This window comes from Poromitra crassiceps (assembly GCF_964638095.1).
Source record: "Poromitra crassiceps genome assembly, chromosome: 1".
NCBI classification, from domain to species: domain Eukaryota; kingdom Metazoa; phylum Chordata; class Actinopteri; order Beryciformes; family Melamphaidae; genus Poromitra; species Poromitra crassiceps.
Genome location: NC_139623.1, coordinates 76,494,513 through 76,512,484, shown reverse-complemented (window position 1 = coordinate 76,512,484; position 17,972 = coordinate 76,494,513). Strand labels below are relative to the sequence as shown.

Here is a 17,972-nt window from a genome sequence, read left to right as displayed (position 1 = left end):
GATGCACAGACAGACAGACAGACAGACAGACAGACAGAGATGCACAGACAGACAGACAGACAGACAGACAGACAGGCAGTGGGTGATGGACTGCTCCAGCAGCTCTGCTGGTAATGTAATCTTCTCTATTCCCTCAGATCCCACACCAATATGTCACAATTGTCATTTATTCCCAGCCTGGAAGCCCACAATCAGATGTCTTTTCACATGGCACACATCCTGATCCTGTCAGGATGATGAACAGTTACAGCACTCGCATGCACCTACATTGATGCATACATTGCACATTAACACATGTTTGCATGCTGTGCACAGTCTTTTCAAGTTTGTTATTTCTTTTTTTACTCTCTCTTTAACGCGGCGCTGGGCCAGAGGCCCAGGGTCATAACAGGCCCGGTTTTACAGGCGTGCAAAAGCACACATTGCACCCTTATTTTAATTGTCTGCATGCTCAGTTGAAAAGTAAAAAAAAAAATTCTTTGATGTGAATTTATGGCTTTTATGTAACCTTTTAACTCATTGAGTGCCAATGACGTCTAAACACGTCAATTCAAATAGTAACGTAGAGTGCCATTGACTTCTAAAGACGTCAATTGCGTTTTTTGCCGGTGGGACGTGGATCAAAGCCTGATGCATCTCCTGTAAAAATATGGGGGATGTTGAAGGTGTATAAGCTATTTTACGGACCCATTAGGTGGTGACAGTGCTCTCCAGATTAGAGAAAGGTGAGGAAAAAACAGAGAAGAAGCCGTGGGGAAACGGAAACCGATGCATGCTGGAGCTAACGTTAGCTGTGCCTGTGAACAGCAGCCAATCTGCTCCCACAATTGAGCTTTTCTGAGTCTGTTGCGATAGTTTCTCCATATGATTGGTTGCCAGAAAAGGAGCACCCGACACCAGCGTCTTTCTGAAAAGTAAAATTATTCTCAGCTGGGAGCGCTGGGAGCCGGCGCACAAAAACGGCGGAGCGCTGTGAAAATAGAGCTGGGTGCAGCGCACTTTGAAACGTGCAGCAGAAAGTTCAGAGCAGCAGAGAGCCACCAGAGACACTCCCACGGAGGAGTTTGCAGTTGAGGGGGGTGGGGCAGGGGCCAGCGCTGCTGGTTGCAGCTAAAAAATATTATTTTCCCATCAAAATTCCTTTGTTTTCGCTGTTTTATTGAAGGAAATTATTTTTGAGGTGTCACTACATCAGAAAATATTAGCTTCAGAGTCAGTGATGTGCTTGAATGCTTCATTTCACAAAAGGCTCATTATCTCAGCTTCTAGTTTGAAATGTCTGTTTTTGGTGAAACCAACCTATCTTCTACTGCTGATAACTAAAGAACGGAAAATTATATCAATAAACTTTTTTTTGCTGATGATACAAGAGTCTCATCGTTCTTTGGGCGTGTTCGGTGTTTACATAGTAATATCACACAATATTCTGTGGGTCTTGAGAAATCACTGAAAACGCTCTGAAAGGGCTGGCACTGGGAGCGTCCGTTTTCCAGAAATGGCTGGCAGCCAATAAAGTTGAGATAATTGTATTATCATTATATGGTCCAAATATTTCAGTAAAGCACTTGAAACACTTGCTTGGCTGGTATCATTCTACCTGAAATGATGGTAAAATGCATTATTTTTAGTCAAATAACATGTCAAATTTTTCGGGCGGCCCGTGCATGTGCACCCCTTCCTATCTAGGATGCATCCCTAGTAATCTTGTTCTGGAACCGGCCCTGGGTCATAAGATAGAAAAGTCAGGACAGTCAGTCAGTCAGTCAGACAGTCAGTCATGGACGTTTAGTGAGTTTAGTGGTTAAAAGGCCGCAGCTAGGGATAGGAAGGTGGTAGAGAGTGGAGATTCGAGGGGTGGGCAGGATATGGGTGGTGTTGTGGAGGGGCATAGGTGGCGCCATGGTCTAAAAGTTTGTGCTTGTTTTTAATTGTGTGAACCGATAGAGAACCAGAACAGAAAGAAGAAGAAGAAAATACTGTTGATTTGAGTGTCTTGCTGAGTGGGTCATGATGACCATGGGATTTCAAGCAAGACGGCCCAACTTCAACTCAGTTCCTGTCATTTTGGCACGCGCGTTTTGCCCATGGCTTTCCACACACACACACACACACACACACACACACACACACACACACACACACACACGCACACACGCACACGCACACACGCACACGCACACATTTCCTTGTGGGCCTACTTAGCAGATTAATCTATGTCCAGATAATGCTTCACACCTTCTCATAACCACAAGAAGGTTAACCATTAGTAGAAGAAGCACGTTCATTGTGTGACAAAGAAGCACTAAATGTGGACATGCAAATAATCGACCTTTTTGGACACACACACTGCGCCCCGAGCTGCATGTCCTCAAAACGTCTCCATCACGCCTCACACTTATTGGCCAAATAACTGCTAATTAAAACTCAGACACCTGGTTGTAAGGACAGACAAGATGTAATAAAAGCCCAGAATATAATTAACTATGTTGACAAGGGCAGCCACCGAGAAAAAAAGCATAGTAAAAAAAAAAAAAAATCATTTTGATTAGAGGTTAAATTGAACTCTTTCTACAGTAGATCCTGATTGATTAGAGAAGGGTCGTGCCTAAGTGTGACATTCAGAGGTGTTCAAATAAGATTGAGAATTTGTCTTTTATTCCTGAGCAAAGACAAGCCTGTGAAACATGTGGAAACCTGATGCCATGCCACAGATTCAGTATCATCCCCAAACTAATCTCAACTAACACTTACACTGTAAAGGCCGTTTCACACCGGTGCGGATTTTCGCACGGATATTCGGCACGGAGATTTGCAACAAAATGTTTTAATGAGTTGCAATTGAACCTTGCACACCGAGGCGGAACATTCGTGCGGGGGTTTATTTTTCCGGACGGACTTTGACTTCGGCGGATTTTCGGATGCGGCAAGATACGTTTGACCAATGAAATCCTTTATTTACAACTGACGTCACATTGTAGTATGGAGCTGCGCTGCTGTTTGGCATGGTGATGATTCAATTTGTGTTCATAGCCTACTGGAACGTTACAGGCTATCTATAGCCTTCCTAGCGTGAACGTCCCCCCCAGTTTCCTCGTTTGTTTACAAACACTGATCCCTCGTATATCGTGATTTTTTTAAAGCAAAAGACGGTAAACAAAATAAATTACATGAAAATGCTCACCTCAAACACACTGCCAGTCGTTGTTCAGGGTCGATAGGTTTGCGGTAGTTTGTGTGTTTCCTCATTATGTGAGGGGCTATCATCCCCAACAGAGCCTCAAATTGCTCAACTCCCATTCTGAAATACTGCCAGAAGCGACTGTGATACAGGCGCAGCTCCTGGACCAGCTGATGAAACTCGCCATGTTCTGTGCGCCTCTCTAAAATTGGGTGAACCCAGAACCTTCTTTTCCTCTTTCTCGTTTGTTTTCTCAGCAAAATGAGGAGCAGGTCGTCATCACTGCTACTACTACTGGTTGACTCCATTGTGGTCTCTGCTCACTGTTTTTCCGCAGATGGAAAATGAACGTGGGAATGCGAATAATTCGCACCCGGACCTGTGTGTATAGTTTGCAATGCGGAAAATCCGCACGAAATTTCGCATCGCATTTCGCAACGCATTCTGCACCGCACCAGTGAGAAACGGCCTTAAGTCTTACAGTAAAAAGAAAGTTACACTGATATCTGCTTAAAATGGTTCAAACTGTGAGGAAAGCATTGGTTTGTTTGTATCTGCTTGCTCATCTGGGCCCTGGGAAAGCCTAATGCTAAATAGCAGGCTAAACTGTCATGGCTTAAGCCGGGGTAGAGCTAGGCAGCAGCAGAGCTCAACAGTTCAACAGCAGATCTTACAATAATCTTCTAATCTGACATGTGTATAAAGTCTCAAAGCTCACCGCATTCAGTTCTGGGATGGGCCGCAGTTATAACCGCGCTGACCGCGGATATCCCGCCCCGCGGGCGGGCCGGATCATAAAAATAAACATTCTGATTGCGGCCGGTTGAACGATGTATCATTAATGAGGAAAAATAATATTAATTATGTTCTCTAGTCTATGAACGTCCATATATGGTCAATGATGTCACCCTCAAAAAGGAGTCTCCGCTGAAGACGTGTTTGAAGAGAAGACGTGTTCGTATTTTCCCATACAATGAGGCAATCCAGTAAACTAAACTTAAAGCTATAGCGTTAGCCGAGTAAACTACATGAGGGCAAGTGGTGGTCTGGTGGACTGGATAATACAGCATGGAAGTTTATTTGGAGTCTTGGACTGCAGCGATCGCACCGACGGCAGCAGAAACCGTAAGTTCGCTCCTTTTATAGCGCTGTGAAATGTCGGGTGCACGGAGGACGCGGATCTATAAATAGCATGAAATAATTTGCTCGGATTTATGGCGGGCGGACGGTTCATGCATACACGCGGATTAGGATGGCATAAAAGCTCCTCCGCGCATCTCTAACGACTACAAACGGTAACATGATTTTCTTTCTGAGAATTATCTCCGGTATTTATTATGGCCTCTTCAGAGATTTTAGGTGCTTACAAAATGTCTTTGCGTTTGTGATTGATTTCAGCAATTTCAGCAGCAGCTGACTAGTTTTTCTGTTGTGAACTTTATGCAATACCGAATACATTTATACAGGGAGAATCAGAACGATGACAGACCTCTCTGTACATGTTTTAACAACTGACCATCTCCTTTTTAACATCCCCCTTTTTTGTCTAATGTGTCTCTGTTCGCCTTTTGGTTATTTTATTTATTGTCTGTACTGGTACTGTATACTGTTGTCATACTGTCTGTCAACTTTTGTTACTGTAACTTTCTGTCTGGATGCTGCTTGAACAGGTCGCACTTGAAAATTAGATCTAGGTCTCAGGGTGATTCACCTGTATAAATAAAGTATATATATACATATATATAAAAAAAAAAAAAAAAAAAAAAAAGTCCTTCCTGGGTAAGAGACTCAACATTGGGACCGTGATTAACTGATGCAATGGTGTAAAATGCCCAAATTAAAACTACACATGGGCCAAGTTGAAGAGAGAATTATAGCAGCTGACCTTAATGAGAAATCATTTCCACTAGAGACCCCCCTCACTTCAAACCACCAAGGATATCTTCTGCTATCTGCTCACTTTCTCTGCTAAATGAGAAGAGCATTATGTCCGGGCTACATTACCATTATTTGCCTTCCAGGTACCTCTTCTCTCAGTAGTGGGCCACTGGGAGACACAATGATCAGCCATGGAGACACAATACGCCTGAGAGGAAGAAACTTGCTCTGCTAATTAGTACATAGGTCCTTATTCTATTTCAATACGCTTCATTTCCATCAGGAGGAACAGGGCTGAAACACTGCCGCAGAGTTGGGGAGTAACAAATGAAACCGGCCACTATAGTACATTACATTAAGACAATAATTAGATTAGAATACTTTCAAGATAATATGTATGGCTTTACTCAGGAATATGCCATTTTGATATGTATGGTTGAAAACATTATTTTATACTGTACATCAGTGATACTCAACTGGCGGCCCACGACATTTTTTTTTTACAGTGCACCTGAACGCAACATGCAAGATACCCGCTGAATAAGTGTCCAAATGTTCATGTCATTCTGGCCAATACTCCACTTCTGTTATAGCATTTCAGTCTGGAATATGGAATATCTTTCAATAATCTATGATTTACTGTAGCTGCTAAATTGTCAAATACCGCCGTCTGCTCGCTACCCAGGCACTTATGTATGTACTTAAAGGACGGCTTTTCCGTGGGGCATATGAATATATATTAAATCTCACGCCCCTAAGGTTTTCGAATCCGTTGAAATTTTTGAAATTGGAGCCTCACTGCCAGAGATATCAACCGAAATCCACTCTGTGTGGGGGGTGGGGGGGCGGTGCGGGTGCGGGGACTCGAAATCCTACATTTCCCACAATGCACTGGGCTCGCGTGGCCTTCGTTTCCATGCCCACCCCTCAGGCATTTGGCTGATATCAAACTCCAGTAGGTGGCGGTAATGCACATATATGTTTGCCAACCGCCATAAAACTCAAAGAAGAAGAAGAAGAAGGCTTCGACAATAAAACATATAGAGAAGAAGAAAAAATCGAAAATAAAATTGCCTCCAAATTGCACCAAATTTAAACCGAAGTATATATGTCGGGAGATGTCTTCATAAAAAAAAATTCATGCATTTTAAGGCATTTTCGTAGGAGTTACGCGCATCTGATGTTGTAACTATTTTCTGTAATAATGTGTAAAAACGGGTACATTGCTCAGCGTTGATTTCATTACTTCAACGCACCTACTACTAGATGTAAAATTTGACGAGCTTTCCAATGCCGCCAGTCCCGTGTCTGTCCGTGCTTCCGTTCCCGAGATCGGTCTCTTTGCAAGGAACTATGGAAAGCTAATATTAGCTACAGCAGGCTATGCGGTAGAAAAAGATGGCTGCCTTTTGTTTTTGTTCCAGACCTCTGAAGGGGCGTGGAGGACCTCTAGAGGCGGGACCATGGCTCACAACAATTGTAGTTCATAGGTCCTCGACTTCCGCAAGGCTGGACTTGTCGCTCTGATGCGTTTTGCGTCAGAGCGACATGGAAATAATGTGAGAGATGCTTGATATCTCTGGCTGTAAACCTCCAATTTCAAAAATTTCAACGGATTCGAAAACCTTAGGGGCGTGAGATTTAATATATATTCATATCCCCCACGGAAAAGCCGTCCTTTAACCTAACTAACTATCCGGTGTGCACAACATTGTCAGACTAAACTCTGGCTGACACCCCAAAAACCTACAATCCGCTACAGAAAAATGTATATTGATTGTTTATTAACTGGCCCCTGGCCTTCTATCATTTCACGAAAGTGGCCCCCGGGCAAAGCAAGTTGAGTATCCCTGCTGTACATCTTACACTACTGCTTGTTAACAGACACAGATAATAGGTACGATAGTACTTGTATTGAACGGATGATGTGGAGTCACCTGTGAAGTGAAGTTAGCCAGTGTTGTGAACAGAAGGCTGGATCGTTATTATTGCTACTGTATTGCTTTTTTCCCCCCGAATATTTTATTTTTCAATTTTCAGAGTATCAAAGAAAACAAAAACAAACTCAAGAAAAGAAAGAACAAACATACATTATCGACGTTCCAATATTACAACCTGATGCTACCAGCCGCATAAGGTGCCTATGTGCTTGTAAGAGATGTTCTGCATGGGATCCCAAGCAAGGGCTCCATGAGAAACCAGTCGGGCGAGTCACCTGTCACCCCTACCTTGTCAAGGTAGGCCAAAAACGGGTCCCAGATAACTAAAAATCTTTTAAGTGAGTTGGTCTTCAGGAACCTGAATCTCTCCATTCGTATAACAGAGGTCATGTCCGCCAAACCACAGCTGAAAAGAAGGAGGAGAGGGGGACTTCCATTCCTGCAGAATGAGTTTCTCGGCCAACAGTTTTCCCCTGTGTCAGACTGTTGCACAGTTGTAAGGAAGTTCAGAGTGGACTCCGAGCAGCCAAAGATGGCAAGTTCTGCCTCCGGCTGAAGGGTTATTTTGTAGGCCTTAAGAGTACCAGTTGCTTAGAATAGAGCAGAAATAAATGTGTTGCAGGTTGCAGTCAGAGCTTCAAGCATTACCAGGGGAGCAAAGAAACCGACAGCTACAAGTTTTAATTTGCAAAACTAATCGACCAAGACCATGCATGTTTTTGGTGAAATTATTTTTGTTGTATAAGCAAGAAAATGAACTCAGGTTTGTGCACTGAACATCCCAAATGCCCCTCATAAAGGGAAATGTGCTGCATTCAAACGATTCACGATGCAAAACACTTGGCCGCTTACACTCATTACTGAGTTAAAGTGATCTGTTGGATTATACAAAGATCATGACGATGCCTTCACAGCACTCCATTGTGTTTTTGGCAGTTAAAAAAAATAAATCTAATTCTCTATTCTATCCGTTTACAGTTGCAGTCATTTAAGTTGGAAGTGATTTGTATTTTGTTACATCACGCCTTAATCTGCATCAAGATGAAACACCACAGAGACCTTTGAAATACTGTTGGCGTGCAACTGTTGTGATGATCTCCTCCCAACATCTGATGGGAGACAATCTGCCCTGCTGGGATGCACATTTTATTTGATACAGTGTTGCATCTGTTCCTCTCTTTCTCAAAAACTGCTCCCATCACTCCATTTGCTCCTAGCCTTCTTTTCCCCCATGTCCTTCGTCTCTCTCTGCATCTCTCTCTCACTCTCTCAGCATCTCTCTCTCTCTCTCTCAGCATCTCTCTCTCTCTCTCTCTCTTCCTTTGAAGCAATTACAAAGTGGATGGTTCATCAAGGAGAGGAGAGCGGAGCAGAGCAGAACAGAAGCAGAGTGGAAATGAGGTGTGTAGTCCAGGCAGTGTGATTTAGAGCAGCCCTCTGATAACAAGGTAGGTTCATGTATCGGTCTCAGGCCAGAGGACACATGCTGGATCTGCTCTATTAGAAACAAGTCGTTTGGAATAAAACTCACAAAATACTCTGTTTGCACGGCTGCTGTAGCAGGGTTCACGCTGTCAGTTTTATGAATGAGAGTTCATTCAACGCATAAAGGCAAATCAAAATAAATAAATTCTCAAGCGTTGTTGTTCTCCCCATGTTCTTGTGATAACGTACACTATTAGCGAATCATATCATAGCATTCAGCGCTGAGCCGTGTTGAAATGTCAATGTCAATGTTTGACTGCACAGTGAAGGGGGTACGGTGGCGCAGTCGGTAGCGCTGTCGCCTCACAGCTAGAAGGTCCTGAGTTCGATTCTCGCCTGGGACGCTGTGGGCGCTGGAGTTGTGACCCCCCCATATCTTCAGTGCCTACTGCCCAGGTGGGCTATCTCGTCGAAAGGGCCTTTCTGTGTGGAGTTTGCATGTTCTCCCCGTACCCCCCAGGGGGTTCCTCCGTACATAACCCCCCACTAAAAACATGCAGAAGATCGTCATCCGACCAGTGACGACAACATCTGAAGTTGGTCCCCGGTCGCTGGAAAGAAAAAGCGACCACTGCTCCTGGCCTGCCCCCCGGAGGAAAGGACAAGCCTGGATGGCTCAAATGCAGAGGACATATTTCACCGGCCACCGTCAGCATGAGTGTGTGTTGTGGCTGCATGCATGTGTTGTAGTGTTCGTGTGACAATAAAGACGGGCTTCCGTCTGAAATCGTGTTTTTTTTTTTTGAAGATGGGGCTGATACTAGGAAGATAGTGAGTTGACGGCCTAACTATCCGCCATTTGAAAATGTAAACTGTAACTAGTGTAACGATATGATTGATAGCGTAGAACGACGCAAAAATGATGATACCCTTGAAAGTACATTAGGTAACCAAAGTGTTAAAAGATGATGTGGATTTGGTCCGATATGTTTTTGAAAATACAGTTTTAGAATATAATGCAAGCATGAGAGAAGGTACCTGCTTGGAAATGCCAAGGCCAAACCAGCACTCAGCCCATTCCTCTCAAATCAAAGCAAGGTTCTTCTAAGTATCCACCCATAAGGGATAATTACATCTGATCCTGTGTAATGAGAATTGTTTCCAAAAAAGCTTTGCTATTAACCATAATCGCTTTGACAAAACCTTTTACATACAATTACTATTGACGACATAATAACACTGCACACAATATTTCATCAGACTCCGCCACAATGCTCTGTGTCACAGGAATAAGGTGGAGACACAGATGCTACGTACCCTTGACCTCCTTTTCATTCCTGAACCAGCGCAGGTCTGCGGCGGGCTTGCTGCCCTGCGTGATGCAGGTCAGAGTGATCTGGTCTCCCTCCAGGGCGGGCTTTGTCAGACCGTCGATCTCAGGCTTCTCTGGCACCCCTACAGGATGGGAGGGAAATAATTACATTGCATTATTACACATACTATTGAAATAAGGTGATGCCTTATTGGTCCCCATGGGGAAATTCTCCTTTCACCTGAGCCCTGTGAGGTCAGAGGTCATGGGGTCAGCTACAGTGTTGAACCCCTGGAGCTGGTGAGGGTTTAGAGTCTTGCTCAAGGACACTTCAGCAGGGCGGGCATGGAGGCTTGAGCACGAGTCATTCAGTTGAAGGGCAGGCTACTAAGCACTCCCGTTCTTTAAGCATAAGATAATAGTGGTTCTCTTTCTTTTTGACATGACTAACCTTGCCTTAGAACATAGGAGAGTAGGCTGATTGTGTGTGTGTGTGTGTGTGTGTGTGTGTGTGTGTGTGTGTGTGTGTGTGTGTGTGTAGGTGTAGGTGTAGGTGTGTGTGTAGGTGTGTGTGTGTGTGTGTGTAGGTGTGTGTGTGTGTGTGTGGAGGGCATGCGGCAACCTTCATTACTAAATTTTCAATTAGAAATTAATTTCCACTTGAAGACACAATAATCAGAGCTGCTGCATCACATCGCATCTTTGGTTGTGCAAAAACCTTTTATAAAATCTCTTCCCGCCTAATACTGATAAATAGTAAGCCTTGGTTTAAAAAACAAAAAACCTGTATGTATTGCTTTACAGTGCATACTAGATGGCACGCCACTGTGTGTATGTATGTGTGTGTGTGTGTGTGTGTGTGTGTGTGTGTGTATGTGTGTTGTGTGTGTGTGTGTGTGTGTGTGTGTGTGTGTGTGTGTGTGTGTGTGTGTGTGTGTGTGTGTGTGTGCGCGCGTGCGCGCGTGCGTTGCAACTGTGTGGGTCTGTGTGTGTATCTTTTCCTGCACGAGTGTGACCAAAGGGGAGGCCATGAGGCTGTGCAGAAAATGTTAATTATTGGCGTTTCCCATAATGAGTGTTTTAAGTATGTGGTGTCTGCCCATCCAATGTCAATGAGCAATAAGTCTGCCTGAGGCAGACTGACTGAAAGCTCTATCAGTCAATGGCATTGACTGACTCTGGCCTTGCCTTCCTCACCACCTCCTAAGGGTTATTACCAGCATTGAAGATCTTCCTTTTTTCTTTTCAATGCCTGTGTAGGAAAACTACATACACAATCCTACTGTAGCAGTGAGTACTATCCATTGTATATTATGTGACTATAGCTGCTGCTTGGTACTGTAGATATATGGAGTGCCTCATGAAATATTCCACTGTACATGGCAATTTCAGTCTGCCGTGTGAGCGAAATAGGGTCAATGCATCATGTTGTAAGCGTGTGAAGTGCAAGTGTCACTATATCTAACTAAATACAAGTAGTGTGTGTGTAGTGTGTGCATACTGTAGTGTGCATACTGTAGTGTGTGCATACTGTAGTGTGCATACTGTAGTGTGCATACTGTAGTGTGTGCATACTGTAGTGTGTGCATACTGTAGTGTGCATACTGTAGTGTGTGCATACTGTAGTGTGTGTGTAGTGTGTGCATACTGTAGTGTGCATACTGTAGTGTGTGCATACTGTAGTGTGCATACTGTAGTGTGTGCATACTGTAGTGTGTGCATACTGTAGTGTTCATACTGTAGTGTGCATACTGTAGTGTTCATACTGTAGTGTGTGTGTAGTGTGTGCATACTGTAGTGTGCATACTGTAGTGTGCATACTGTAGTGTGTGCATACTGTAGTGTGCATACTGTAGTGTGTGCATACTGTAGTGTGTTCATACTGTAGTGTGCATACTGTAGTGTGTGCATACTGTAGTGTGCATACTGTAGTGTGTGCATACTGTAGTGTGCATACTGTAGTGTGTGTGTAGTGTGTGCATACTGTAGTGTGCATACTGTAGTGTGTTCATACTGTAGTGTGCATACTGTAGTGTGTGCATACTGTAGTGTGCATACTGTAGTGTGTGTGTAGTGTGTGCATACTGTAGTGTGCATACTGTAGTGTTCATACTGTAATGTGCATACTGTAGTGTGCATACTGTAGTGTGCATACTGTAGTGTGTGCATACTGTAGTGTGTGCATACTGTAGTGTGCATACTGTAGTGTGTGCATACTGTAGTGTGCATACTGTAGTGTGCATACTGTAGTGTGTGCATACTGTAGTGTTCATACTGTAGTGTGCATACTGTAGTGTGCATACTGTAGTGTGTGCATACTGTAGTGTGCATACTGTAGTGTGCATACTGTAGTGTGCATACTGTAGTGTGTGCATACTGTAGTGTGCATACTGTAGTGTGCATACTGTAGTGTGTGTGTAGGTAGTGTGCATACTGTAGTGTGCATACTGTAGTGTGTGCATACTGTAGTGTGCATACTGTAGTGTGTGCATACTGTAGTGTGCATACTGTAGTGTGCATACTGTAGTGTGCATACTGTAGTGTGCATACTGTAGTGTGTGTGTAGTGTGTGTGTAGGTAGTGTGCATACTGTAGTGTGCATACTGTAGTGTGTGCATACTGTAGTGTGTGCATACTGTAGTGTGCATACTGTAGTGTGTGCATACTGTAGTGTGCATACTGTAGTGTGCATACTGTAGTGTGCATACTGTAGTGTGTGCATACTGTAGTGTTCATACTGTAGTGTGCATACTGTAGTGTGCATACTGTAGTGTGCATACTGTAGTGTGCATACTGTAGTGTGTGCATACTGTAGTGTGCATACTGTAGTGTGCATACTGTAGTGTGCATACTGTAGTGTGTGCATACTGTAGTGTGTGCATACTGTAGTGTGTGCATACTGTAGTGTGCATACTGTAGTGTGCATACTGTAGTGTGCATACTGTAGTGTTCATACTGTAGTGTGCATACTGTAGTGTTCATACTGTAGTGTGTGTGTAGTGTGTGCATACTGTAGTGTGCATACTGTAGTGTGTTCATACTGTAGTGTGCATACTGTAGTGTGTGCATACTGTAGTGTGCATACTGTAGTGTGTGTGTAGTGTGTGCATACTGTAGTGTGCATACTGTAGTGTGTGCATACTGTAGTGTTCATACTGTAATGTGCATACTGTAGTGTGCATACTGTAGTGTGCATACTGTAGTGTGTGCATACTGTAGTGTGTGCATACTGTAGTGTGCATACTGTAGTGTGTGCATACTGTAGTGTGCATACTGTAGTGTGCATACTGTAGTGTGCATACTGTAGTGTGTGCATACTGTAGTGTTCATACTGTAGTGTGCATACTGTAGTGTGCATACTGTAGTGTGTGCATACTGTAGTGTGCATACTGTAGTGTGCATACTGTAGTGTGCATACTGTAGTGTGCATACTGTAGTGTGTGCATACTGTAGTGTGCATACTGTAGTGTGCATACTGTAGTGTGCATACTGTAGTGTGTGTGTAGGTAGTGTGCATACTGTAGTGTGCATACTGTAGTGTGTGCATACTGTAGTGTGCATACTGTAGTGTGTGCATACTGTAGTGTGCATACTGTAGTGTGCATACTGTAGTGTGCATACTGTAGTGTGCATACTGTAGTGTGTGTGTAGTGTGTGTGTAGGTAGTGTGCATACTGTAGTGTGCATACTGTAGTGTGTGCATACTGTAGTGTGTGCATACTGTAGTGTGCATACTGTAGTGTGTGCATACTGTAGTGTGCATACTGTAGTGTGCATACTGTAGTGTGTGCATACTGTAGTGTTCATACTGTAGTGTGCATACTGTAGTGTGCATACTGTAGTGTGTGCATACTGTAGTGTGCATACTGTAGTGTGCATACTGTAGTGTGTGCATACTGTAGTGTGTGCATACTGTAGTGTGCATACTGTAGTGTGCATACTGTAGTGTGCATACTGTAGTGTTCATACTGTAGTGTGCATACTGTAGTGTGCATACTGTAGTGTGTGCATACTGTAGTGTGTGCATACTGTAGTGTGTGCATACTGTAGTGTGCATACTGTAGTGTGCATACTGTAGTGTGTGCATACTGTAGTGTTCATACTGTAGTGTGCATACTGTAGTGTGCATACTGTAGTGTGTGCATACTGTAGTGTGCATACTGTAGTGTGCATACTGTAGTGTGCATACTGTAGTGTGTGCATATTGTAGTGTGCATACTGTAGTGTGCATACTGTAGTGTGCATACTGTAGTGTGTGTGTAGGTAGTGTGCATACTGTAGTGTGCATACTGTAGTGTGTGCATACTGTAGTGTGCATACTGTAGTGTGTGCATACTGTAGTGTGCATACTGTAGTGTGCATACTGTAGTGTGCATACTGTAGTGTGCATACTGTAGTGTGTGTGTAGTGTGTGTGTAGGTAGTGTGCATACTGTAGTGTGCATACTGTAGTGTGTGCATACTGTAGTGTGTGCATACTGTAGTGTGCATACTGTAGTGTGTGCATACTGTAGTGTGCATACTGTAGTGTGCATACTGTAGTGTGCATACTGTAGTGTGTGCATACTGTAGTGTTCATACTGTAGTGTGCATACTGTAGTGTGTGCATACTGTAGTGTGTGCATACTGTAGTGTGTGCATACTGTAGTGTGTGCATACTGTAGTGTGCATACTGTAGTGTGTGCATACTGTAGTGTGTGCATACTGTAGTGTGCATACTGTAGTGTGCATACTGTAGTGTGTGCATACTGTAGTGTGCATACTGTAGTGTGTGCATACTGTAGTGTGCATACTGTAGTGTGCATACTGTAGTGTGTGCATACTGTAGTGTGCATACTGTAGTGTGTGCATACTGTAGTGTGTGCATACTGTAGTGTGTGCATACTGTAGTGTGCATACTGTAGTGTGTGCATACTGTAGTGTGTGCATACTGTAGTGTGCATACTGTAGTGTGCATACTGTAGTGTGCATACTGTAGTGTGTGCATACTGTAGTGTGTGCATACTGTAGTGTGCATACTGTAGTGTGTGCATACTGTAGTGTGCATACTGTAGTGTGTGCATACTGTAGTGTGTGCATACTGTAGTGTGCATACTGTAGTGTGCATACTGTAGTGTGCATACTGTAGTGTGCATACTGTAGTGTGTGCATACTGTAGTGTGCATACTGTAGTGTGTGCATACTGTAGTGTGTGCATACTGTAGTGTGCATACTGTAGTGTGCATACTGTAGTGTGCATACTGTAGTGTGTGCATACTGTAGTGTGTGCATACTGTAGTGTGCATACTGTAGTGTGCATACTGTAGTGTGCATACTGTAGTGTGTGCATACTGTAGTGTGTGCATACTGTAGTGTGCATACTGTAGTGTGCATACTGTAGTGTGCATACTGTAGTGTTCATACTGTAGTGTGCATAGGCGTGTGAATGAGCATGTGTGACATGACTCAGAAAAGCCTTTAATGGTTTTTCTCCCACACTGAATGAGAGCAGATCAAATACAATGTTGCTCTTTATTATACAACATTCTCCTTCGGTGGCGAGAGGCTGCAAAGCATTAATCCTGTGTGTGTGTGTGTGTGTGTGTGTGTGTGTGTGTGTGTGTGTGTGTGTGTGTGTGTGTGTGTGTGTGTGTGTGTGTGTACACATGTTTGTGTGCTCATGTGTGCATCATGGACTTGTCTGTGCAGTTGTGTGCTTGCCTGTGAAACGAGTGCGTTTAAGCACAACCAGTGGCATTTGGAAGACATCATGAAATTGAAATGAGAGCTTAATTTCTGATGAGAAAAGAAAACTGGATTTCTTTGTGATCATAATGATGCTCTATTCTATTCTATTCTATTCTATTCTATTCTATTCTATTCTATTCTATTCTATTCTATTCTATTCTATTCTAATCCCTCTATTCTAATCTCTTTCTGTGTCACTTTGTCACAGTTGGCTTCACTTGGCTGACTTGTCATCATATTATGCATACTGTACCAGGCATTTCAAATAAAATGTACATTTTGGAGTAATTTGTGTACCACCAAGTTATATCTGAAAAACAATGACACTTCTCGCATTTGCCCTTTTTTCCCCTGATAAGTGCCATGTCTACTTAGCTAATTTTTGGTTCCACAAAGTGAAGCAGATTTCATTGCATTTAGCCCTCAATTTAGGAGTTTGGCCTTTTGTCCAATTCATTTTCTATTGACTTTTTCTTATGCCGTCTTCCGGGACTCCCTGTCCTGAACGAGTGGCAGAAAAGCCAGGCCATTCCCTGGACATTTTCTGTGTTTGTTAAATTTTCCTCTCTGTTTCTTGGCTTGCACCATTAACTATTGTCCAGTATTGTAAAGTTATTTTCTCCCTATCGTTATTGAGCAATAATATTTCATGATTCTAATGCTGGGAATGCTTGTTAACACAGAGAGCCAGCTAATGGTCCTGGAGAGCCTCGCTCATCCATTAACATTAGTGAAAGCTAATTGGCGAGATAATAAGCCCGCCGGCAGGAAACGAGACAATATTTGTGCGAGGTGATGATCAGCACAACACAAACAGCACTGAGGGGAGGGAGGGGCCTGAGAGGATGTTTGTATTTGCCTGTGTGCATGCAGGCATAACCAAAAAGGCCAGCGGGTTTCAACCATGTTTATGTGGTGTCTGAAAGGAAAGCTGTCTGCATGTGCCTCCCTATAGCCATACACAGGCATTTGTGCTCTTCCCAGGCCCGGTTTTACAGGGGTGCAAGAGCACGCATTGCACCCTTATTTTAATTATCTGCATGCTCAGTTGAAAAGAGTGGTACTTTTTTTTTGTTTTTAATAAATGCTGCAGCTGCACACTTACTGTTTAAACTTGAATTATAATTGTTGTTTTTCTTTGTTTTTTTGATGTGAATTTATGGCTTTTTGGCACCTACATGTAACCTTTTAAGGTTGAGATAATTGTATTATTATTATATGGTTCAAATATTTCAGTACAGCACTTGAAACACTTGAAATATTCTTGCTTGGCTGGTATCATTCTACTTGAAATGATGGTCAAATGCATGATTTTTAGTAAAATAACATGTCAAATTTATCGGGCGGCCGGCCACCTGGGTCGGCCATGCATGTGCACCCCTTCCTATCTAGGATGCATCCCTAGTCATCTTGTTCTGGAACCGGGCCTGGCTCTTCCTATTGTCCCGTGGTGCATCAAACTGAACCCAGTGATAAAGCCCATTGTTTGCCCTGTTTGTACAAAGTGCCGGGGTGGGAATTACATGGAGGCCATGGTCTCCATTGCCCCTCCCTCCCTCTGGCCGTGATGCCCTGAGATCCACCTTGGCAGTGCCCTGCTCCCAGCCTGCTAACTGTCCGTTGTTTTAAAAGCATCGGTGGTCTCAGTTTTATGTCGCCTGTCCTACGCAAAGAATGTGTCATTGGCTCATTTTAACACACATTTCAGGAAGAGCACTCTTCACGTCAATAGAGCAATGGCCTTCTGTGCCCTGACATGTGGCCTTGTGCCTTAAAAAACATTGCCAGATGGCCTTGGCCCTAAAATGACAAAATTGCCACCCTGCAAAGACCACATCACTACAATGCCGAGGGCAGTACTGAACAGCTATTATACTGTAGCCAAAGCCAAGAAGCAAGACATCTATAGAGTACTGCAGGGATGACCTATTTTTTTAGGCTTTATCCAGAAATCGCCGCCATTTGGTTCTTCAGTGGAAAAGTCAATGGGGTTTTAGAATGGGGATTTCACTTAAATGCATACAATAAGGTCTGTGGTTAACAAAAGTTTATGGGAACGCAAATTTGGGTTCAGCATGATACTCTTCACAAACGTGAAGAGTATGCCTTTTGAAGCGTTTTTATAAATATCGCGCTTTAAAAAAACACACATTTACGTTCCAAAAGTCGTAAAAGTTATTCACCTTTGTGAAGGTTATCATGTGGAACCGAAATTCGCGTTCCCATAACCTTGTATTAACCACAGACCTTATTTTATACATTTAAGCGAAACCCCCATGTTAAATCCCATAGACCTTTCCTCTCAAGAACCCGGAAGTATACTTCTGGACTCATTCCTGCGGCTCTCTATGGCCAAGGTCTACCCAGTCTTGTTTTATGGAAATGTGGGTCTTCTGGAACTGTAGTTCTATACTCGCCACTGTAGGTGGCAGTAATAAGACAATATAGTAACCTTATCAAAACAGCACAAATGAAATGTGGAAGTTCAATACTGGAGCTAGCATACCAAAAAA

The 17,972-nt window shown here is 43.3% G+C and overlaps 1 protein-coding gene across 1 annotated transcript in view; it reads right to left on the bottom strand.

Annotated features, from left to right (window-relative positions):
• cadm2a (cell adhesion molecule 2a) overlaps nt 1-17,972 on the bottom strand; it is a gene marked incomplete at both ends in the record, with an annotated part of 630,124 nt that overhangs the window by 61,668 nt on the left and 550,484 nt on the right. Inside the window, one exon of the mRNA XM_083635206.1 lies at nt 9,739-9,876. Within this exon, the coding sequence (XP_083491332.1) occupies nt 9,739-9,876 (138 nt within the window). The remainder of the gene's footprint in view (nt 1-9,738; nt 9,877-17,972) is intronic.